We start from the raw sequence: 27204 nt of genomic DNA on the forward strand, positions 1-27204 counted from the left end.
GACTAGGGGCTTTTCACAGTAACTTCATTTGAAACCTACTTGTGACAATAAGCGATTTTCATTCATTTCATTTCAAATGAAAAGAGCCCCAGATTGCGCAATCTTTCCTGATGGGTATAACCTCTCATTTGTAGTTTTGTTCTTTATTCTTTCATGGGATGTGGCCCAATTGTCGCCCCTTCCTAAATGCCCGAAAACCGGGTGACTTTTTTGGCCATTTTAGAGGGCAGGTTCAGAGTCCACCACATTGCTGTGGCTCTGGAGTCACATGTAGGCATGTACCATTCAGCTCAACAGTTTCTTTGCAACTTCGTACAATCATAGAATTCCTAAAGTGCAGAAGGAGGCCATTCGGCCCACCGAGTCTGCGCCGACCCCCTGAAAGGGCATTCCACCCAGGTCAACTCTCCTGCCTTACCCCCCGTAATCCCACCTAACCTGCACATCTTTGGACTGTGGGAGGAAACCGGAGCACCCGGAGGAAACCCACGCACACACGGGGAGAACGTGCAGACTCCGCACAGACCGTCACCCGAGGCTGGAATTGAACCCGGGTCCCTGGAGCCGTGGGGGAGCAGTGCTTCTTTCTCTCTTTTAGAAGGTGAACACGAGAATTGTTGTCCCAAGAGAGATCGAAACAAAGCTCTATACACGTTCAACATAACTTCTGTGCTTTTCACAGTGATGAATCGTACAGGAGGAGGCCATTCAGCCCATCAATTCAGGCCCCCTTTGTTTAAAGAGGAATCTAGCTGGCCGCACTCCCCCCATTCTTTACCTCTGTGCAATGTTCACCGAGTACGTATTTGTTCTTGCAGGAGGGCCAGCATGAACACGGCAGGTCTAATGGCCGCCTCGTCTGCTGTGGTCCGTCTGATCCAATTCCCTTTTCAGTCAGGTTGCCCAAGCACGACCTTCCCCTTTTGCATTGGGAAGTGATGTATTTAAACCACACTGATCTCGGAGGTCCCAGTTTGAACCCTGCTCTCTGCTGAGTTGGTTCATTTTCAGCTGAAGGCTCTGATTGGCCAGCTTGTCGCTGCCCAGCAGCCCTTGCTAGAAAGTTGGTGAGGTGAGAATCGGGCTCCATTGTCGACTATGAGGTGGGACGCACTGCCAGACAGGGTTAGTGACGCAGATTCAACAGTAACTTTCAACAGGTAGTTACGGAAATACTGGAAGTGAAAAAACAAATTGCAGGGCCCGGGGGAAAGAGCAGGGAGTTGAAGGGCAGAGGAATTATCCCCAATGTCCTGGCCAATATTTATCCCTCAAGCAATATGACTAAAACAGATGATTTGATCATGATCACATTGCTGGTGGTGGGAGCTTTCGGTGTGCAGATTTCACGGCTGTGTTTCCGACAATACAACAGTGACAACATTTTAAAAAGTCTTTCATTATCTGTAAATCATATAGGGGAGTCCGGAAAGGCACTATGGAAATGCAGGTCCCCCTGTCCGTCCCCCCCCTCCCCTTCTCCCAACGATAATGCCAAGAGTAGAGGAAGGGAAATGGATGGGAATTGATAGAGGGATTGCGCTGCTGGGGAAAGGTACATTCCACTGCAGTCTGGGTCTCTGCTCAGACTCCCCTTGATGCTCAGGCACCTCCTGCTCATGTCTCCCCCTGAAGTGCTTCCAGAGTCGCGTGCGCCAATCCCTTTCCCCCCTTGACCTCCTGAATTGAATGAGGATTATGACATTCTCACTTGTGCCTCCTCTCTGAAACAATACACCAAAGACCAGAATGCTTAAAGGGGACTGAAGAGAAAGGTTGCGAATGAGAGATCGATGGGAGAAGTCGGACAACTAATCTTTGGCAGATTAAATTGCACTATTCCTCATGCTATCTTATCCCAAGGACACTAGCATACACACACACAGCATACACACACACACACAGCATACACACACACAGAGCATACACACACACAGCATACACACAAACAGAGCATACACACACACACAGCATACACACACACAGCATACACACACACAGCATACACACACACAGCATACACACACACAGCATACACACACACACACAGCATACGCATACACACACACAGCATACACACACACAGCATACACACACACAGCATACACACACACAGCATACACACACACACACAGCATACACACACACACACAGCATACACACACACAGAGCATACACACACACAGAGCAGACACACACACAGAGCAGACACACACACAGAGCAGACACACACACAGAGCATACACACACACAGAGCAGACACACACACAGAGCAGACACACACACAGAGCAGACACACACAATTCCCTGTATGCTGTGTGTGTGTATGCTGTGTGTGTGTGTGTATGCTCTGTGTGTGTGTATGCTCTGTGTGTGTGTATATGCTCTGTGTGTGTGTATGCTCTGTGTGTGTGTCTGCTCTGTGTGTGTGTCTGCTCTGTGTGTGTGTCTGCTCTCTGTGTGTGTATGCTCTGTGTGTGTGTATGTTCTGTGTGTGTGTGTATGCTCTGTGTGTGTGTATGCTCTGTGTGTGTGTATGTTCTGTGTGTGTGTATGTTCTGTGTGTGTGTATGCTCTGTGTGTGTGTCTGCTCTGTGTGTGTGTCTGCTCTGTGTGTGTGTATGCTCTGTGTGTGTGTATGCTCTGTGTGTGTATGCTCTGTGTGTGTATGCTCTGTGTGTGTGTATGCTGTGTGTGTGTGTATGCTGTGTGTGTGTGTATGCTGTGTGTGTGTATGCTGTGTGTGTGTATGCTGTGTGTGTGTGTATGCTGTGTGTGTGTGTATGCTCTGTGTGTGTGTATGCTCTGTGTGTGTGTATGCTCTGTGTGTGTGTCTGCTCTGTGTGTGTGTCTGCTCTGTGTGTGTGTATGCTCTGTGTGTGTGTATGCTCTGTGTGTGTGTATGCTCTGTGTGTGTATGCTCTGTGTGTGTGTATGCTCTGTGTGTGTGTATGCTCTGTGTGTGTGTATGCTCTGTGTGTGTGTATGCTCTGTGTGTGTGTATGCTCTGTGTGTGTGTATGCTCTGTGTGTATGCTCTGTGTGTGTGTATGCTCTGTGTGTGTGTATGCTCTGTGTGTGTGTATGTTCTGTGTGTGTGTATGCTCTGTGTGTGTGTCTGCTCTGTGTGTGTGTCTGCTCTGTGTGTGTGTCTGCTCTGTGTGTGTGTATGCTCTGTGTGTGTGTATGCTCTGTGTGTGTGTATGCTCTGTGTGTGTATGCTCTGTGTGTGTATGCTCTGTGTGTGTATGCTCTGTGTGTGTGTATGCTGTGTGTGTGTGTATGCTGTGTGTGTGTGTATGCTGTGTGTGTGTGTATGCTGTGTGTGTGTGTATGCTGTGTGTGTGTATGCTGTGTGTGTGTATGCTCTGTGTGTGTGTATGCTCTGTGTGTGTGGATGCTCTGTGTGTGTGTCTGCTCTGTGTGTGTATGCTGTGTGTGTGTATGCTGTGTGTGTATGCTGTGTGTGTGTGTGTATGCTGTGTGTGTGTATGCTGTGTGTGTATGCTGTGTGTGTATGCTGTGTGTGTGTATGCTGTGTGTGTGTATGCTGTGTGTGTGTATGCTGTGTGTGTGTATGCTGTGTGTGTGTGTATGCTGTGTGTGTGTATGCTCTGTGTGTGTGTATGCTGTGTGTGTGTGTATGCTGTGTGTGTGTATGCTCTGTGTGTGTATGCTCTGTGTGTGTGTGTATATGCTGTGTGTGTGTGTATGCTGTGTGTGTGTGTATGCTGTGTGTGTGTGTATGCTGTGTGTGTGTATGCTCTGTGTGTGTATGCTGTGTGTGTGTATGCTGTGTGTGTGTGTATGCTGTGTGTGTGTGTATGCTCTGTGTGTGTATGCTGTGTGTGTGTATGCTGTGTGTGTGTATGCTCTGTGTGTGTGAATGCTCTGTGTGTGTGAATGCTCTGTGTGCGTGTATGCTGTGTGCGTGTATGCTGTGTGTTTGCATGCTCTGTGAGTGTATATGCTGTGTGTGTGTATGCTGTGTGTGTGTGTGTGTATGCTGTGTGTGTGTGTATGCTGTGTGTGTATGCTCTGTGTGTGTGTATGCTGTGTGTGTGTGTATGCTGTGTGTGTGTGTGTATGCTGTGTGTATGTGTATGCTCTGTGTGTGTGTGTATATGCTGTGTGTGTGTATGCTGTGCGTGTGTATGCTCTATGTGTGTGTGTATGCTGTGTGTGTGTGTATGCTGTGTGTGTGTGTATATGCTGTGTGTGTATATGCTGTGTGTGTGTATGCTGTGCGTGTGTGTATGCTGTGTGTGTATGCTGTGTGTGTGTATGCTGTGTGTATGCTGTGTGTGTGTATATGCTGTGTGTGTGTATATGCTGTGTGTGTGTATATGCTGTGTGTGTATGCTGTGTGTATGTGTGTATGCTGTGTGTGTGTATGCTCTGTGTGTGTATGCTCTGTGTGTGTGTATTCTCTGTGTGTGTGTATGCTGTGTGTGTGTATGCTGTGTGTGTATGCTCTGTGTGTGTATGCTCTGTGTGTGTGTATGCTGTGTGTGTATGCTGTGTGTGTGTATGCTGTGTGTGTGTATGCTGTGTGTGTGTATGCTCTGTGTGTGTATGCTGTGTGTATGTGTATGCTCTGTGTGTGTGTGTGTATATGCTGTGTGTGTGTATGCTGTGCGTGTGTATGCTCTATGTGTGTGTGTATGCTGTGTGTGTGTGTGTGTGTATGCTCTGTGTGTGTGTGTGTATGCTGTGTGTGTGTATGCTTTGTGTGTGTATGCTGTGTGTGTGTATGCTGTGTGTGTGTATGCTGTGTGTGTGTATGCTGTGTGTGTGTATGCTGTGTGTGTGTATGCTGTGTGTGTGTATGCTGTGTGTGTGTATGCTGTGTGTGTGTATGCTGTGTGTGTGTATGCTGTGTGCGTGTATGCTCTGTGTGCGTGTATGCTGTGTGTGTGTATATGCTGTGTGTGTGTATATGCTCTGTGTGTGTGTATGCTCTGTGTGTGTGTGTATATGCTGTGTGTGTGTATGCTGTGTGTGTGTATGCTCTGTGTGTGTGTATGCCGTGTGTGTGTATGCTGTGTGTGTGTATGCTGTGTGTGTGTATGCTGTGTGTGTGTATGCTGTGTGTGTGTATGCTGTGTGTGTATGCTGTATGTGTGTATGCTGTGTGTGTGTATGCTGTGTGTGTGTATGCTGTGTGCGTGTATGCTCTGTGTGTGTGTATGCTGTGTGTGTGTATGCTGTGTGTGTGTATGCTGTGTGTGTGTATGCTGTGTGTGTATATGCTGTGTGTGTATATGCTGTGTGTGTATATGCTGTGTGTGTGTATGCTGTGTGCGTGTATGCTCTGTGTGTGTGTATGCTGTGTGTGTGTATGCTGTGTGTGTGTATGCTGTGTGTGTGTATGCTGTGTGTGTGTATGCTGTGTGTGTATATGCTGTGTGTGTATATGCTGTGTGTGTATATGCTGTGTGTGTGTCTGCTGTGTGTGTGTATGCTGTGTGTGTGTATGCTGTGTGTGTATGCTCTGTGTGTGTGTATATGCTGTGTGTATGCTGTGTGTGTGTATGCTGTGTGTGTGTGTATGGTGTGTGTGTGTATGCTGTGCGTGTTTATGCTGTGTGTGTGTATGCTGTGTGTGTATGCTCTATGTGTGTGTGTATGCTGTGTGTGTGTGTATGCTCTGTGTGTGTGTGTATATGCTGTGTGTGTGTATGCTCTATGTGTGTGTGTATGCTGTGTGTGTGTGTATGCTCTGTGTGTGTGTGTATATGCTGTGTGTGTGTGTGTATATGCTGTGTGTGTGTGTATGCTGTGTGTGTGTGTATGTTGTGTGGGTGTATGCTGTGTGTGTGTATGTTGTGTGGGTGTATGCTGTGTGTGTGTGTATACAGCATATACACACAGAGCATACACACACACAGCATACACACACACAGCATACACACACACACAACATACACACACACAGCATACACACACAGAGCATACACACACACAGAGCATACACACACACAGAGCATACACACACACAGAGCATTCACACACACAGAGCATTCACACACACAGAGCATACACACACACAGAGCATACACACACACAGAGCATACACACACACAGAGCATACACACACACAGAGCATACACACACACAGAGCATACACACACACAGAGCATACACACACACACAGCATACACACACACACACAGCATACACACACACAGCATACACACACACAGCATACACACACACAGCATACACACACACAGCATACACACACACACACAGCATACACACACACAGAGCATACACACACACAGAGCAGACACACACACAGAGCAGACACACACACAGAGCAGACACACACACAGAGCATACACACACACAGAGCAGACACACACACAGAGCAGACACACACACAGAGCAGACACACACACAGAACATACACACACAATTCCCTGTATGCTGTGTGTGTGTATGCTGTGTGTGTGTGTGTATGCTCTGTGTGTGTGTATGCTCTGTGTGTGTGTATATGCTCTGTGTGTGTGTATGCTCTGTGTGTGTGTCTGCTCTGTGTGTGTGTCTGCTCTGTGTGTGTGTCTGCTCTCTGTGTGTGTATGCTCTGTGTGTGTGTATGTTCTGTGTGTGTGTATGCTCTGTGTGTGTGTATGCTCTGTGTGTGTGTATGTTCTGTGTGTGTGTATGTTCTGTGTGTGTGTATGCTCTGTGTGTGTGTCTGCTCTGTGTGTGTGTCTGCTCTGTGTGTGTGTATGCTCTGTGTGTGTGTATGCTCTGTGTGTGTATGCTCTGTGTGTGTATGCTCTGTGTGTGTGTATGCTGTGTGTGTGTGTATGCTGTGTGTGTGTATGCTGTGTGTGTGTATGCTGTGTGTGTGTGTATGCTCTGTGTGTGTGTATGCTCTGTGTGTGTGTATGCTCTGTGTGTGTGTCTGCTCTGTGTGTGTGTCTGCTCTGTGTGTGTGTATGCTCTGTGTGTGTGTATGCTCTGTGTGTGTGTATGCTCTGTGTGTGTATGCTCTGTGTGTGTATGCTCTGTGTGTGTGTATGCTCTGTGTGTGTGTATGCTCTGTGTGTGTGTATGCTCTGTGTGTGTGTATGCTCTGTGTGTGTGTATGCTCTGTGTGTATGCTCTGTGTGTGTGTATGCTCTGTGTGTGTGTATGCTCTGTGTGTGTGTATGTTCTGTGTGTGTGTATGCTCTGTGTGTGTGTCTGCTCTGTGTGTGTGTCTGCTCTGTGTGTGTGTCTGCTCTGTGTGTGTGTATGCTCTGTGTGTGTGTATGCTCTGTGTGTGTATGCTCTGTGTGTGTATGCTCTGTGTGTGTGTATGCTGTGTGTGTGTGTATGCTGTGTGTGTGTGTATGCTGTGTGTGTGTGTATGCTGTGTGTGTGTGTATGCTGTGTGTGTGTATGCTGTGTGTGTGTATGCTCTGTGTGTGTGTATGCTCTGTGTGTGTGGATGCTCTGTGTGTGTGTCTGCTCTGTGTGTGTATGCTGTGTGTGTGTATGCTGTGTGTGTATGCTGTGTGTGTGTGTGTATGCTGTGTGTGTGTATGCTGTGTGTGTGTATGCTGTGTGTGTATGCTGTGTGTGTGTATGCTGTGTGTGTGTATGCTGTGTGTGTGTATGCTGTGTGTGTGTATGCTGTGTGTGTGTGTATGCTGTGTGTGTGTATGCTCTGTGTGTGTGTATGCTGTGTGTGTGTGTATGCTGTGTGTGTGTATGCTCTGTGTGTGTATGCTCTGTGTGTGTGTGTATATGCTGTGTGTGTGTGTATGCTGTGTGTGTGTGTATGCTGTGTGTGTGTGTATGCTGTGTGTGTGTATGCTCTGTGTGTGTATGCTGTGTGTGTGTATGCTGTGTGTGTGTGTATGCTGTGTGTGTGTGTATGCTCTGTGTGTGTATGCTGTGTGTGTGTATGCTGTGTGTGTGTATGCTCTGTGTGTGTGAATGCTCTGTGTGTGTGAATGCTCTGTGTGCGTGTATGCTGTGTGCGTGTATGCTGTGTGTTTGCATGCTCTGTGAGTGTATATGCTGTGTGTGTGTATGCTGTGTGTGTGTGTGTGTATGCTGTGTGTGTGTGTATGCTGTGTGTGTATGCTCTGTGTGTGTGTATGCTGTGTGTGTGTGTATGCTGTGTGTGTGTGTATGCTGTGTGTATGTGTATGCTCTGTGTGTGTGTGTATATGCTGTGTGTGTGTATGCTGTGCGTGTGTATGCTCTATGTGTGTGTGTATGCTGTGTGTGTGTGTATATGCTGTGTGTGTATATGCTGTGTGTGTGTATGCTGTGCGTGTGTGTATGCTGTGTGTGTATGCTGTGTGTGTGTATGCTGTGTGTATGCTGTGTGTGTGTATATGCTGTGTGTGTGTATATGCTGTGTGTGTGTATATGCTGTGTGTGTATGCTGTGTGTATGTGTGTATGCTGTGTGTGTGTATGCTCTGTGTGTGTATGCTCTGTGTGTGTGTATTCTCTGTGTGTGTGTATGCTGTGTGTGTGTATGCTGTGTGTGTATGCTCTGTGTGTGTATGCTCTGTGTGTGTGTATGCTGTGTGTGTATGCTGTGTGTGTGTATGCTGTGTGTGTGTATGCTGTGTGTGTGTATGCTCTGTGTGTGTATGCTGTGTGTATGTGTATGCTCTGTGTGTGTGTGTATATGCTGTGTGTGTGTATGCTGTGCGTGTGTATGCTCTATGTGTGTGTGTATGCTGTGTGTGTGTGTGTGTGTATGCTCTGTGTGTGTGTGTGTATGCTGTGTGTGTGTATGCTTTGTGTGTGTATGCTGTGTGTGTGTATGCTGTGTGTGTGTATGCTGTGTGTGTGTATGCTGTGTGTGTGTATGCTGTGTGTGTGTATGCTGTGTGTGTGTATGCTGTGTGTGTGTATGCTGTGTGTGTGTATGCTGTGTGTGTGTATGCTGTGTGTGTGTATGCTGTGTGCGTGTATGCTCTGTGTGCGTGTATGCTGTGTGTGTGTATATGCTGTGTGTGTGTATATGCTCTGTGTGTGTGTATGCTCTGTGTGTGTGTGTATATGCTGTGTGTGTGTATGCTGTGTGTGTGTATGCTCTGTGTGTGTGTATGCCGTGTGTGTGTATGCTGTGTGTGTGTATGCTGTGTGTGTGTATGCTGTGTGTGTGTATGCTGTGTGTGTGTATGCTGTGTGTGTATGCTGTATGTGTGTATGCTGTGTGTGTGTATGCTGTGTGTGTGTATGCTGTGTGCGTGTATGCTCTGTGTGTGTGTATGCTGTGTGTGTGTATGCTGTGTGTGTGTATGCTGTGTGTGTGTATGCTGTGTGTGTATATGCTGTGTGTGTATATGCTGTGTGTGTGTATGCTGTGTGCGTGTATGCTCTGTGTGTGTGTATGCTGTGTGTGTGTATGCTGTGTGTGTGTATGCTGTGTGTGTGTATGCTGTGTGTGTGTATGCTGTGTGTGTATATGCTGTGTGTGTATATGCTGTGTGTGTGTCTGCTGTGTGTGTGTATGCTGTGTGTGTGTATGCTGTGTGTGTGTATGCTCTGTGTGTGTATGCTCTGTGTGTGTATGCTGTGTGTGTGTGTATGCTCTGTGTGTGTGTATATGCTGTGTGTATGCTGTGTGTGTGTATGCTGTGTGTGTGTGTATGGTGTGTGTGTGTATGCTGTGCGTGTTTATGCTGTGTGTGTGTATGCTGTGTGTGTATGCTCTATGTGTGTGTGTATGCTGTGTGTGTGTGTATGCTCTGTGTGTGTGTGTATATGCTGTGTGTGTGTATGCTCTATGTGTGTGTGTATGCTGTGTGTGTGTGTATGCTCTGTGTGTGTGTGTATATGCTGTGTGTGTGTGTGTATATGCTGTGTGTGTGTGTATGCTGTGTGTGTGTGTATGTTGTGTGGGTGTATGCTGTGTGTGTGTATGTTGTGTGGGTGTATGCTGTGTGTGTGTGTATACAGCATATACACACAGAGCATACACACACACAGCATACACACACACAGCATACACACACACACAACATACACACACACAGCATACACACACAGAGCATACACACACACAGAGCATACACACACACAGAGCATACACACACACAGAGCATTCACACACACAGAGCATTCACACACACAGAGCATACACACACACAGAGCATACACACACACAGAGCATACACACACACAGAGCATACACACACACAGAGCATACACACACACAGAGCATACACACACACAGAGCATACACACACACAGAGCATACACACACACAGAGCATACACACACACAGAGCATACACGCACACAGCATACACACACACAGCATACACACACACAGCATACACACACACAGCATACACACACACAGAGCATACACACACAGCATATACACACACAGCATACACACACACAGCATACACACACACAGCATACACACACACAGCATACACACACACAGAGCATACACGCACACAGCATACACACACACAGCATACACACACACAGCATACACACATACAGCATACACACACAGCATACACACACACAGCATACACACACACAGCATACACACACACAGCATACACACACACAGCATACACACACACAGCATACACACACACAGAGCATACACACACACAGCATATACACACACACACAGAGCATACACACACACACAGCATATACACACACACAGCATATACACACACACAGCAAACACACACACAGAGCATACACGCACACAGCATACACACACACAGCATACACACACACAGCATACACACACACAGCATACACACACACAGCATACACACACACAGCATACACACACACAGCATACACACACACAGCATACACACACACACACAGAGCATACACACACACACACACACAGCATACACACACACATAGAGCATACACACGCACAGCATACACACACACAGCATATACACACACACACAGAGCATACACATACACACAGCATACACACACAGAGCATACACACACAGCATACACACACACAGCATACACACACAGCATACACACACACAGAGCATACACACACAGAGCATACACACACAGCATACACACACACAGCATACACACACACAGAGAATACACACACACAGAGCATACACACACAGAGCATACACACACACAGCATACACACATACACACAGCATACACACACACAACATACACACACAGCATATACACACACACAGCATATACACACACACAGCATACACACAGCATACACACACACAGCATACACACACAGCATACACACACGCACAGCATACACACACACAGCATATACACACACAGCATATACACACACACACAGCATACACACACACACAGCATACACACACACATAGAGCATACACACGCACAGCATACACACACACAGCATATACACACACACACAGAGCATACACATACACACAGCATACACACACACACAGCATACACACACACACAGCATACACACACACAGAGCATACACACACACAGCATACACACACACACAGCATACACACACACAGCATACACACACACAGCATACACACACACATAGAGCATACACACGCACAGCTTACACACACACAGCATACACACACGCACAGCACACACACACACAGCATATACACTCACAGAGCATGCAAACACACAGCATACACGCACACAGCATACACGCACACAGAGCATTCACACACACAGAGCATTCACACACACAGAGCATACACACACACAGCATACACACACACAGCATACACACACACAGCATACACACACACAGCATACACACACACACAGCATACACACACACACAGCATACACACACACACAGCATATACACACACACACAGAGCATACACACACAGAGCATACACACACACAGCATACACACACACACAGCATACACACACACAGAGCATACACACACACAGAGCATACACACACACAGCATACACACACACACAGCATACACACACACAGCATACACACACACAGCATACACACACACAGCATACACACACAGCATACACACACACAGCATACACACACACAGCATACACACACACAGCATACACACACACACACAGCATACACACACAGCATACACACACACAGCATACACACACACAGCATACACACACAGAGCAGACACACACACAGAGCAGACACACACACAGAGCATACACACACACAGAGCATACACACACACAGAGCATACACACACACAGCATACACACACACAGCATACACACACACACAGCATACACACACACACAGCATACACACACACACAGCATACACACACACAGAGCATACACACACAGAGCATACACACACAGAGCATACACACACACAGAGCATACACACACACAGAGCAGACACACACACAGAGCAGACACACACACAGAGCAGACACACACACAGAGCAGACACACACACAGAGCATACACACACACAGAACATACACACACACAGAGCATACACACACACAGAGCATACACACACACAGAGCATACACACACACAGAGCATACACACAGAGCATACACACACACAGAGCATACACACACACAGAGCATACACACACACAGAGCATACACACACACAGAGCATACACACACACAGAGCATACACACACAGAGCATACACACACACAGAGCATACACACACACAGAGCATACACACACACAGAGCAGACACACACACAGAGCAGACACACACACAGAGCATACACACACACAGAGCATACACACACACAGCATACACACACACACAGCATACACACACACAGCATACACACACACAGCATACACACACACACAGCATACACACACACAGAGCATACACACACAGAGCATACACACACAGAGCATACACACACAGAGCATACACACACAGAGCATACACACACACAGAGCATACACACACACAGAGCATACACACACACAGAGCAGACACACACACAGAGCATACACACACACAGAACATACACACACACAGAACATACACACACACAGAGCATACACACACACAGAACATACACACACACAGAGCATACACACACACAGAGCAGACACACACACAGAGCATACACACACACAGAGCATACACACACACAGAACATACACACACAGAGCATACACACACACAGAGCATACACACACACAGAGCATACACACACACAGAGCATACACACACACAGTGCAAACACACACACAGAGCATACACACACACAGAGCAGACACACACACAGAGCAGACACACACACAGAGCAGACACACACACAGAGCATACACACACACAGCATACACACACACAGCATACACACACACAGCATACACACACACAGCATACACACACACAGCATCTACACACACACAGCAAATACACACACAGCATACACAGAGCATACACACACAGCATACACACAGCATACACACACACAGCATACACACACACAGCATACACACACACAGCATACACATACGCAGAGCATACACACACACACAGCATATACACACACACACACAGCAAATACACACAGAGCATACACACACACAGCATACACACACACACAACATACACACACACAGCATACACACACACAGCATACACACACACAGCATATACACACACAGCATATACACACACAGCATATACACACACAGCATACACACACACAGAGCATACACACACACAGAACATACACACACACAGAACATACACACACACAGAGCATACACACACACAGAGCATACACACACACAGAGCATACACACACACAGAGCATACACACACAGAGCATACACACACACAGAGCATTCACACACACAGAGCATTCACACACACAGAGCATACACACACACAGAGCATACACACACACAGAGCATACACACACACAGAGCATACACACACACAGAACATACACACACACAGAGCATACACACACAGAGCATACACACACAGAGCATGCATACACACACAGAGCATACACACACACAGAGCATACACACACACAGAGCAGACACACACACAGAGCAGACACACACACAGAGCATACACACACACAGAGCATATACACACACACAGAGCATACACACACACAGAGCATACACACACACACACACAGCATACACACACATAGCATACACACACACAGCATACACACACACAGCATACACACACACAGCATACACACACACAGCATACACACACACAGCATACACACACACAGCATACACACACACAGCATACACACACACAGCATATACACACACACAGCAAATACACACACAGCATACACAGAGCATACAGACACAGCATACACACACACAGCATACACACACACAGCATACACACACACAGCATACACACACACAGCATACACACACACAGCATACACATACACAGAGCATACACACACACACAGCATATACACACACAGCATATACACACAGAGCATACACACACACAGCATACACACACACAGCATACACACACACACAACATACACACACACAGCATACACACACACAGAGCATACACACACACAGCATACACACACACAGAGCATACACACACACAGAGCATACACACACACAGCATACACACACACAGCATACACACACACAGAGCATACACACACACAGCATACACACAGAGCATACACACACACGCACAGCATATACACACACACAGCATATACACACAGCATATACACACACACAGCATATACACACACACAGCATACACACACACACAGCATACACACACACAGAGCATACACACACAGCATACACGCACACAGCATACACGCACACAGAGCATTCACACACACAGAGCATTCACACACACAGAGCATACACACACACAGCATACACACACACAGCATACACACACAGAGCATACACACACAGAGCATACACACACACACAGCATACACACACACACAGCATACACACACACACAGCATACACACACACACAGAGCATACACACACAGAGCATACACACACACAGCATATACACACACAGCATACACACACACACAGCAATCACACACACAGCATATACACACACAGAGCATACGCACACACAGAGCATACGCACACACAGAGCATATGCACACACAGAGCATACGCACACACAGAGCATACGCACACACAGAGCATACGCACACAGAGCATACGCACACAGAGCATACGCACACAGAGCATACACACATACACAGCATACACACACACACAGCATACACACACACACAGCATACACACACACACAGCATACACACACACACAGCATATACACACACACAGCATACACACACACAGCATACACACACACAGCATACACACACACAGAGCATACACACACACACAGAGCATACACACACACACAGCATACACACACACAGAGCATACACACACACAGCATACACACACACACACAGCATACACACACAGCATACACACACACACAGCATACACACACACACAGCATACACACACACAGAGCATACACACACACAGAGCATACACACACACAGAGCATACACACACACAGAGCATACGCACACACAGAGCATACGCACACACAGAGCATACACACACAGAGCAGACACACACACAGAGAATACACACACAGAGAGCATACACACACAGAGCATACACACACACAGAGCATACACACACAGAGCATGCATACACACACACACAGCATACACACACACACCATACACACACACACAGCATACACACACACACAGCATACACACACACACAGCATACACACACACACAGCATACACACACACAGAGCATACACACACACAGAGCATACACACACAGAGCATACACACACAGAGCATACACACACACAGCATACACACACACAGCATACACACACACAGCATACACACACACAGCATACACACACACAGAGCATACACACGCACACACAGAGCATACACACACACAGAGCATACACACACACAGAGCATACACACACGCAGAGCATACACACACACAGAGCATACACACACACAGAGCATACACACACAGAGCATACACACACACAGAGCATACACACACACAGAGCATACACACACACAGAGCATACACACACACAGAGCATACACACACACAGAGCATACACACACACACAGCATACACACACACAGCATACACACACAAAGCATACACACACACAGCATACACACACACACAGCATACACACACAGAGCAGACACACACACAGAGAATACACACACAGAGAGCATACACACACAGAGCATACACACACACAGAGCATACACACACAGAGCATACACACACACACAGCATACACACACACACAGCATACACACACACACAGCATACACACACACACACACACAGAGCATACACACACACAGAGCATACACACACACACAGAGCATACACACACACAGCACACACACACACACAGCATACACACACACACAGCATATACACACACACAGCATACACACAGACAGAGCATACACACACAGCATACACACACACACAGCATACACACACACACACAGCATACACACACACAGAGCATGCATTCGCACACAGAGCATACACACACACAGAGCATACACACACACACAGCATACACACACACACAGCATACACACACACACAGCATACACACACACACAGCATACACACACACACAGCATACACACACACACAGCATACACACACACACAGCATACACACAGCATACACACAGAGCATACACACACACAGAGCATACACACACACACAGCATACACACACACAGCATACACACACACACAGCATACACACACACAGAGCATACACACACACAGAGCATACACACACACAGAGAATACACACACAGAGAGCATACACACACAGAGCATACACACACACAGAGCATACACACACAGAGCATACACACACACAGAGCATACACACACACAGAGCATACACACACACACAGCATACACACACACACACAGCATACACACACACACAGCATACACACACACAGAGCATACACACACACAGAGCATATACACACACAGAGCATATACACAGACAGAGCATACACACACAGAGCATACACACGCACACACAGAGCATACACACGCACACACAGAACATACACACGCACACACAGAGCATACACACACACAGAGCATACACACACGCAGAGCATACACACACACAGAGCATACACACACAGAGCATACACACACACAGAGCATACACACACACAGAGCATACACACACACAGAGCATACACACACACAGAGCATACACACACACAGAGCATACACACACAGAGCATACACACACACAGAGCATACACACACACAGAGCATACACACACACAGAGCATACACACACACACAGCATACACACACACAGCATACACACACACAGAGCATACACACACACAGAGCATACACACACACAGAGCATACGCACACAGAGCATACGCACACAGAGCATACGCACACAGAGCATACACACACACAGAGCATACACACACACAGAGCATACACACACACACAGCATACACACACACAGAGCATACACACAAACAGAGCATACACACACAGCATACATACACAGAGCATACACACGCACACACAGAGCATACACGCACACACAGAGCATACACACACACACAGCATACACACACACAGAGCATACACACACACAGAGCATACACACACACACAGCATACACACACACACAGCATACACACACACACAGCATACACACACACACAGCATACACACACACACAGCATACACACACAGAGCATACACACACACAGCATACACACACACACAGCATACACACACACACAGCATACACACACACAGAGCATACACACACACAGAGCATACACACACACACAGCATACACACACACAGAGCATACACACACACAGAGCATACACACACACAGCATACACACACACACAGCATACACACACACAGAGCATACACACACACACAGCATACACACACACACAGCATACACACACACACAGCATACACACACACACAGCATACACACACACAGCATACACACACACAGAGCATACACACAGAGCATACACACACACAGAGCATACACACACACAGAGCATACACACACACACAGCATACACACACACAGCATACACACACACACAGCATACACACACACAGCATACACACACACACAGCATACACACACACACAGCATACACACACACAGAGCATACACACACACAGAGCATACACACACACAGAGCATACACACACACAGAGCATACACACACACAGAGCATACACACACACAGAGCATACACACACACAGCATACACACACACAGCATACACACACACACAGCATACACACACACAGAGCATACACACACACACAGCATACACACACACACAGCATACACACACACACATCATACACACACACAGCATACACACACACAGCATACACACACACAGCATACACACACACACAGCATACACACACACACAGCATACACACACACACAGCATACACACACACAGAGAATACACACAGAGCATACACACACACACAGCATACACACACACACAGCATACACACACACACAGCATACACACACACAGCATAGACACACACACAGCATACACACACACACAGCATACACACACACACAGCATACACACACACACAGCATACACACACACACAGCATACACACACACACAGAATACACACACACACAGCATACACACACACAGAGCATACACACACACAGAGCATACACACACACAGAGCATACACACACACAGAGCATACACACACACAGAGCATACACACACAAAGCATACACACACACAGCACACACACACACAGCATACACACACAGAGCAGACACACACACACAGAGAATACACACACAGAGCATACACACAAAGCATACACACACACACAGCATACACACACAGACAGCATACACACACACACAGAGCATACACACACACAGAGCATACACACACAGAGCATACACACACAGAGAATACACACACACAGAGCATACACACACAGCATACACACACACACACACAGCATACACACACACACAGCATACTCACACACACAGCATACACACACACACAGCATACACACACACACAGCATACACACACACAAACAGCATACACACACACACAGCATACACACACACACAGCATACACACACAGGCGAGCAGACCTTATCAATTATATGATTGCACCAATGTGGCTCTGAACCCCACTCTCTAACTTGAGAAAACTGAGCTTTCTGTTACTCATGATGATTGACACTGATTGTTAACCCACCACTCTCCTTCACTGATGGGATGACGGGAAGGATGTAGCTGTGCCCCCTGCACTATCGCCTCCACTCTCCATTCCTGTCTTCCACTGTGTAGCTTGTCAAAATTTGAAGTGAGCCTTTTGACTGGTGCCGATCTCTTTCAAAGCACAAAATGTGAAGGCTGTCTTGCTGTTGCTTCCTGTTCAGTGGGTGATGCTCGATCAATTACTATTAAAACGAGGTTGTAACATAACTGAAGGCTTTAATAGACTAGAACTGTTCCCCAGCAGCTTCGGTACAGAATGAGGGCTGCTGGGACGGCACCGGTTCTTATACCTCGCCTGTCTGGGCGGGGCTACGTACCTAACAGCCAATGGTAAACTCCTAGGTTTAACCAATGGTCTTCAGCCTCTCGGGTACTGCAATACCTGATAATACCACAGGGGGGTTGGTCTCCTGGGTAATTGACCTTCACCATGTCCACTGTAGCAGCACCAAGTGATGTGTTGCAAGAAGGAGCCCCCAGAGGCCGGCTAAACAGTGCTCCCACACTTCACCACACCCCTCCCAGACATACCCCTCCCAGACATACCCCTCCCAGACATACCCCTCCCAGACATACCCCTCCCAGACATACCCCTCCCAGACATACCCCTCCCAGACATACCCCTCCCAGACATACCCCTCCCAGACATATCCCTCCCAGACATACCCCTCCCAGACATACCCCTCCCAGACATACCCCTCCCAGACATACCCCTCCCAGACATACCCCTCCCAGACATACCCCTCCCAGACATACCCCTCCCAGGCATACCCCTCCCAGGCATACCCCTCCCAGACATACCCCTCCCAGACATACCCCTCCCAGACATACCCCTCCCAGGCATACCCCTCCCAGACATACCCCTCCCAGACATACCCCTCCCAGACATACCCCTCCCAGACATACCCCTCCCAGGCATACCCCTCCCAGGCATACCCCTCCCAGGCATACCCCTCCCAGGCATACCCCTCCCAGACATACCCCTCCCAGGCATACCCCTCCCAGGCATACCCCTCCCAGACATACCCCTCCCAGACATACCCCTCCCAGACATACCCCTCCCAGACATACCCCTCCCAGACATACCCCTCCCAGACATACCCCTCCCAGACATACCCCTCCCAGGCATACCCCTCCCAGGCATACCCCTCCCAGACATACCCCTCCCAGACATACCCCTCCCAGACATACCCCATCTTATTTTGGATTTTGGAAGACGCCATTTTACCGGAGTGTTGATGTGATGGTGCTCCACCTTTATTACAGGACGGAGTTCGACCCTCCCTCTCTCACTGGCCAGGTGCCTCCCGATTTACCTGGAAACTCGCGAGGTGCAGGTAGAGGTGGCACTTGGTATTCTCCAGCCACCCCCATCTGCAGGTCATGTGAGCTGTCACTTACCCCCACCATGCCAGCTTCACATAACCTCTCTGTATTACGTATTCCCTACCTACGGGCTGCAGATGCCTCCTGTGGCCATTACCGCACCCTGTGCAACCCAGTAGAGAGTCTGCCAGCCCAGGGACATTGACTGGAGAGCAGCCCCGCACTCCTAGCTGTGCATGTTTCCTGTGGAGCACGCAGCTCTTCCCCCTCCTTGCAGCTGGGGTACACCACGCTCCCAGTGATTGTTACTGCTGCATGCCCACTGCTCTTCGGCACTGTCACCTTTCTCTGACATCAGAGAGAGGTCCACATAGTTGCCTGTCCCCTGTGACTCCTTTCCATTATTCAGCAGGGATGTCTGCTCTCTGAACAAAAATGGGAGCCTTGACATAGGAGGACTGTGGACTCCTGTTTCCAAAGAGGACTACGGGACAACAGTGACATTCGCAAAGTACTGCAGCCCCGGCCTACTTCAGGTTCATGCCAAACATCCCTGATGTATCCCTAAGAACAAAGAACAAAGAAATGTACAGCACAGGAACAGGCCCTTTGGCCCTCCAAGCCCGTGCCGACCATGCTGCCCGATCTACAATCTTCTACACTTCCTGGGTCCATATCCCACTATTCCCAGCGAAGGGTCCCATCGATTAGTCGAAGGGTCAGCTACGAGGGGGCGGGCCAAGTGCTGGACAATGGGGTTAGGTGGGCAGGTCAGGCGTTTTTCACGTGTCAGTACAGACTCGATGGGCCGAAGGGCCTCTTCTGCACTGTCTTATTCTGTGAGTCTGTGATTAATATGCCACACTAACAGGCCCCCACTCCATAATCTGCAGGCATCCCCTTCCATTAATACATGTGCTATCTCTCAGGCTCCCTGGATTGTCTGTTATTCATGCAGCCTTGCGGGGTCCAACTTCTTCCCTCCCCTCCACCTCCTCGCCCTCTGCCTGACATCATGACCCTTCGCCATCTATCCCTCCACCTCCCCCCTCTCCCAGGTCACAGCCCTCCTTCCACATTGCCCCTCTTGTTTTCGTCAGTCCACCCCCCCCCCCCCCCCCCCCCCCCCCCGGCAGCCTCACCTCGCACTCCAGCGGGTGAACTTTGGACCTTTGCTGTGGGGCAGGTTCGGTGGATTGGGCCATGATCGATTGCCCCTTAGCGTCTAAAGGTTAAGTGGGGTTACGGGGATAGGGTGGGGGCGTGAGCTTAAGTAGGGTGCTCTTTCAAGGGCCGGTGCGGACTCGATGGGCCGAATGGCCTCCTTCTGCACTGTAGATTCTACGAATCTACGATGTTGCCATTTTATTTGGAAAACGTCCGTCCCTGAAGCCTGGACAATCTTGTAACTTGGCAGAGCAAGATCCCACATTCAGCAACGTGATACCGACCAGGTGACCGGCTCCTGGTGATGTTGCTTCAGGGATAAGTATTAGTCCAGAACTCTGGGGGAGGGGGAGAACTGCCCTGCTCTTCTTCACAAGAGTGCCATGGGATCTTGCCCTTTCACCTGAGTGGTCAGTCAGGGCCTTGGTTTAGCCTGTCATCAAAAGCCGGCACCTCCGACAGTGTAGCATTCCCTCACCCGAGCATATTGGCCTCAAATACCTCACGTGGGCCTTGAACCCACTACCCTCTAACTCTGAGAGCTGCCCACTGGGCCACAGCTGTGCAGGCGGATTCGACAGTCCCATGGACTTGGTAAGGGACTTGGAGCCACGGATCCGTGATGCTGCTGTGGGTGCAGCACTGGAGAATTCCCCTCTGTCTTATAGGTCTGGTAGTTTTAAATAGATTTACCTCCTGGGAGGGGCATTGGCACCTCCCGGATTCAGCTGTTACCTGTGCCCATGGAAATGGGCAACAGTCGGTGTATGAGGGGAGAGAATTCAAAGGTCGTGGTGGTGGTGGTGTGGCGGGGGTGCGGGGGGGGGGGGGTGAGTGGTGTGGTGGGGGTGGGGGAGGGGTGAGTGGTGTGGCGGGGGTGGGGAGGGGTGAGTGGTGTGGGGGGGGTGGCAGTGATGATGGGTGCGGGGGAGTGGTGATTTACATTTTGCCCTCGCCAAATTAAAATATTTTCACGATACAGTTTGAATGTGAATTGAAGTGTTGCATTTCTGTTTCTCTTCCCTGGCAGTCGATGACAACCCGTCCTTACCGAAGAAAATGATGCACAAGAGAGCTCTTAGCGATGAGATCGACCAGGCGATCAGACCCGAAATCAAAGGCCTCGCCCCAAAGAGCAGTCCCTTGTCCAGATCGTCACTCTGCATTAATGGGAGCCACATCTACAGCGAAGAGCCCGTTTCAACATCCCCCTCTGGTTTATTATCAGAGTCGTTATCCCTGTCGCACTCCCTCCAGGATATTGCGAACAAGACCGAGCCCTCTCCTCGGCCAGCTCCGACTGAGGAGCCTGAAGGGAGGCACTGGGTAGCCAGCAGCACAGGAAAGGTGGAGGCCAGGCTGACTGCCCCGCTCATCACAGTGGCTGATGAAGAGGGGGCTCCGGTTCCAGCCGTGGACGGCCCGAGGAAGGAGGAGGCGGGAAGCCCCCGGGGCCCCAGGCCCGTGCACGCCGCTGCCCCGATCATCTCCACCGTTGAGTCTGCAAAGAAGATCATTCCAGAGGAGACCAAGAAAAGCAGCATTTTCCTCTTTGGAAACGACAGCAAGGATTCTGAGGGCAGGAGATCCCGGACTCCATCTCCTGTGAGGAAATGCAGTTCCTTGGGTGAAAGGAGTAAAAACAGTGGATGGTTTGCGAAGGAAGCTCATCACAAACCCAGGTGAGCGAAGTTATTAAAATCCTGGATAAAATGGGGAGGGCTATGAGGGACTTTAGCTGTGTCTAAAATGGATGTCTCTGGTAAGGATGATCTTTATTTTTGACTATCCTTGTGAAGGGATGGTCAACGAAATTCCAATATTTACCAGATTTTATTTGCACTGAGGACAGATCTGCACCTTCTATTCAGTGACATTTCCTTCATCCCAACCCCGACTTTGGGTGACCTTTTGAAAAAACTACTAACATTCACTTAGAGTTCTGGCCTTACTTAAGGAGAGGCGTACTCGCATTGAAAGCAGTTCAGACAAGATTGACTGTGCTGATTCCTTGGATGACGGGGTTTGTCTTATGAAAGAAAGGTCGAGCTGATATTCACTGGAATTTAGAAGTATGAGAGGTGATCTGATTGGAAGACAGAAGATTCTGAGAGGGTTTGACAGGGTGGACAGTGAGAGAAAGTCTCCCCTTTGTGGGGGGTGGGGGGGGGGGGGGGGGGGGGGCGTCTACGAGGAGGGGGGTAAAGTTTCAAAACAAGATGGAGAAGAGGAGGAATTTTGTCTCTCTGAGGGCTGTTGGGTTTGTGGAATTCCCTTCCCCAGAGATCAGTGGAGGCTGGGACATTGAATTTATTCAGGGCCGAGTGAGATAGATTTTTGATCGACAATGGAGTCATTATGGGGAGCGGGCAACCAAGTGGAGTTAAGGCCGCTACCAGATCGGCCATGATCTGATTGAATGGCAGAGTGGGCTCGAAAGGCCGAACACCCAGCTGCAGTGCCTATTTCCGATGTTCTCATGACCTTCTAACAGGCGCTGCAGAAGGACAGAACCTCGGAAACAATAACTGGCTTATATGAAGTGTTGCACGAAGATTTTGGCTATTTCCAGTCTGCTTAACCAGTCTTTAGCGTAAGCCTAATTTGAAATAAATATTTATGTTTAAAAACACACCATCCAAAGACCCCTGAAACGTATTACTTTGTTTCTAACTGCCTTCGTGTTTCAGTGGCTAGCACTCTTGCCTCTTGAGTTGCAAGATGTTGGTCTTGAGACCCATCCAGAGGTTTGAGTACGAGATCAAAGCTAAACCTCCAGTGTGGTGCTGAGTGGGTGCTGCACTGTCTGAGGTGCCATCTTTAAGTTGAGATGTTAGGCAGATTGGTTCGGGTTGATGCGATGAATCCTATGATACCAATCCGATTGGGACGAACGTTTATCCTTCAACCATTGTTATTTTCTGGATGAATTGGCTGCCACACTGACCTACAACAATAACTACACTTAAAATAGTCGCTTGGCTGCCCAAAATGTGGGGCACCCTGGTGATGTTGAAGGCGCTCTATAAATGTAGGTTCTGGCCTTTCTTTGAATTATACCACTTGTTTCTTCAGATACCTAATTCTGTAAGCTGTTCCATGGGACCATTTTGTTCTGGTCTCGATCCAGAGTCCATTGGTCAGGGACACACAGCAATAAATGATCTCCAACCATCTTCAGCCACAAGTGCCGAGGGTCCCGGAGGTCGCCAGCTTCACAGATGCCAGTCTTTCAGCCAATTCGATTCACTCCATCTGATATCAAGAAATGGCTGAAAGCACTGGATACTGCGAAGGCTTCGGGCCCGAGGAATTGTGCTCCAGACATTGGCGTGCCCCTGGCCAAGCTGTTCCAGGATAGCTGCAGATCTGGCATCAAAGTGGAAAATGGCCCAAATCCAACCTGACCAATTGCCTCTCCTCCCATCAGTCTGCTTTTGATCGTCAGAAAAGTGATGGAAGGGGTCATCGGCAGTGTTGCTTAGTTTGGGTTCAGCCAGGGCCATTCAGCTCGTGTCGTCATTACAGACTTGGTCCAACCATGGACAAAAGAGTGTGACTGCCCCTGGCATCACGGCAGCATGTGATCAAGTGGGGTATCAAGGGGCCTTCGGACAACTGGGGTCAATAGGAACCAGGAGAATCTCTCTGCTGGTTGGAGAACCGATGAACAAAATGAGGAACCTGGTTGGTTGGAGCTAAACAAGGGGTAACGAACATTGGCAGGAGTTGTTTGTAGGCCAGTAACCAGTAGTTTTAGTGTGGGACGTGGCATTCATCAGGAGATTACCGAAGCAAGTAGTATGGGTATTATCTTGGGTGACTTCAATCTACATATAGGCCGTGATTCTCCCTTTCCCCGCCGCGAAGATCGGGAATCCCGATCGGGCAGAGAATCCTGCATTGGGCCAAAATGAATCGGTGCCCAGAGGCAAACCCATCCTCAGGCTCCGGTCCCGCCGGCCACAGAGAACTTCCCACCCTGCGCCAGCGGGAACATGGATTTAATGGGCTGGAAACCTGAATTCACCCCCCCCCCCCCCCACACACACACTCCCCCGCCGCCCCACTGTGCTCCGGCCCCCACAGTGGAAACACAAGCAGGCAAGCTTTGGATCTGTATTCCCGAGAGTTTTGAAGAATGAGAGGCGATCTCATTGAAACCTGCAAAATACTTGGAGGAATAGACAGGGTCAATACAGGTAAACTGTTTCCCTTGGTTGGGGGGGGGGGTCTAGAACCAGGGGGCACAATCTGAAAATAAATGGGAGGTCACTTAGAACTGAGTTGAAGTGAATTTGATTTTACTCGAGAGTATTGGTCATTTTTGGAATACTCTATCTCAGAGGGATGTGGAAGCTCAGTCATTGAGTGTGTTTAAAGCAGAGATTGACAGATTTCCAAATACCATTGACGTAAAGGAATACGGGGATAATGTGGGGGAAAAGGCATTGAAGCGGAAGATCAGCCATGATGGGATTGAGTGACAGAGTAAGGTCAGTGGACGGAATGGCCTACTGCAGCTCCTGTTCTATATCTAACCCCATGCTGTCCCTGGCCTGGGGGTGTTTGAAAGGACATTATACAAAAAGCCATATTTTTTACTTACCTGTGACGTCCCTGACCAGGGAATGTTTGATGAGATAGTGCTGAGATGGTGCTGCAAGATTCTGCCATCAGTTCATGGGTTAAAAGCACTGACAGTAGCAATGGATATGGGTCTATCAATGTCCACAGTGTTACTCCGAAGATTAGTGAGATGCAGACACAAATGATCACATAGGACTGCAATGTGGTTACATTAGTAGAGATATGACTCCAATGAGGCCCAGAATGGGATCTTAAATTTTTGGTTATGAAATATTCATGAATGATAGAAAAGGAAATGTGGAAGGGTTTTGTCAGTATTGATTCAGAGTGATGTGAAAGTTTTATAAAGCAAGGATATACTAGATAGTTCTAGGTCTGAATCGATTCAGCCTGAGTTGAAGGACAGAGGCAACTGTACCATTGCTGGGGATTTCAAACACTGAGAAGAGGCTAAATTAACACACTTGTCAGTAAGTTCCAAAGATTTGTAAAAAAGGAAACTGTTTTTAATTACATTAGAAGTAGAAGCAGGAGTAGGCCATTCAGCCCATCGAGGTCGTTCAGCCCATCGAGGCCATTCAGCCCTTCGAGGCCCCTCCGCCATTCAACGAGATCAGGGCTGATCTTATTATCCCAATATAGACTGGGGAAGCACAGTCCTGAGGGTAGGGAAGGCATGGGACTTCTGACATGTGCACAGAGCTACTTTCTAAATCAGTTATGTTTCCTGGAGGAAAGTATTCTGG

At 48.3% G+C, this 27204-nt stretch overlaps 1 protein-coding gene across 1 annotated transcript in view; it reads left to right on the plus strand.

The window, feature by feature from the left end:
• LOC140409330 (uncharacterized) overlaps positions 1–27204 on the plus strand; it is a 235308-nt gene that overhangs the window by 71168 nt on the left and 136936 nt on the right. Inside the window, exon 3 of the mRNA XM_072497744.1 lies at positions 22899–23550. Within this exon, the coding sequence (XP_072353845.1) occupies positions 22899–23550 (652 nt within the window). The remainder of the gene's footprint in view (positions 1–22898; positions 23551–27204) is intronic.

The sequence above is a fragment of the Scyliorhinus torazame genome, chromosome 3 (assembly GCF_047496885.1).
Source record: "Scyliorhinus torazame isolate Kashiwa2021f chromosome 3, sScyTor2.1, whole genome shotgun sequence".
Lineage (NCBI taxonomy): Eukaryota > Metazoa > Chordata > Chondrichthyes > Carcharhiniformes > Scyliorhinidae > Scyliorhinus > Scyliorhinus torazame.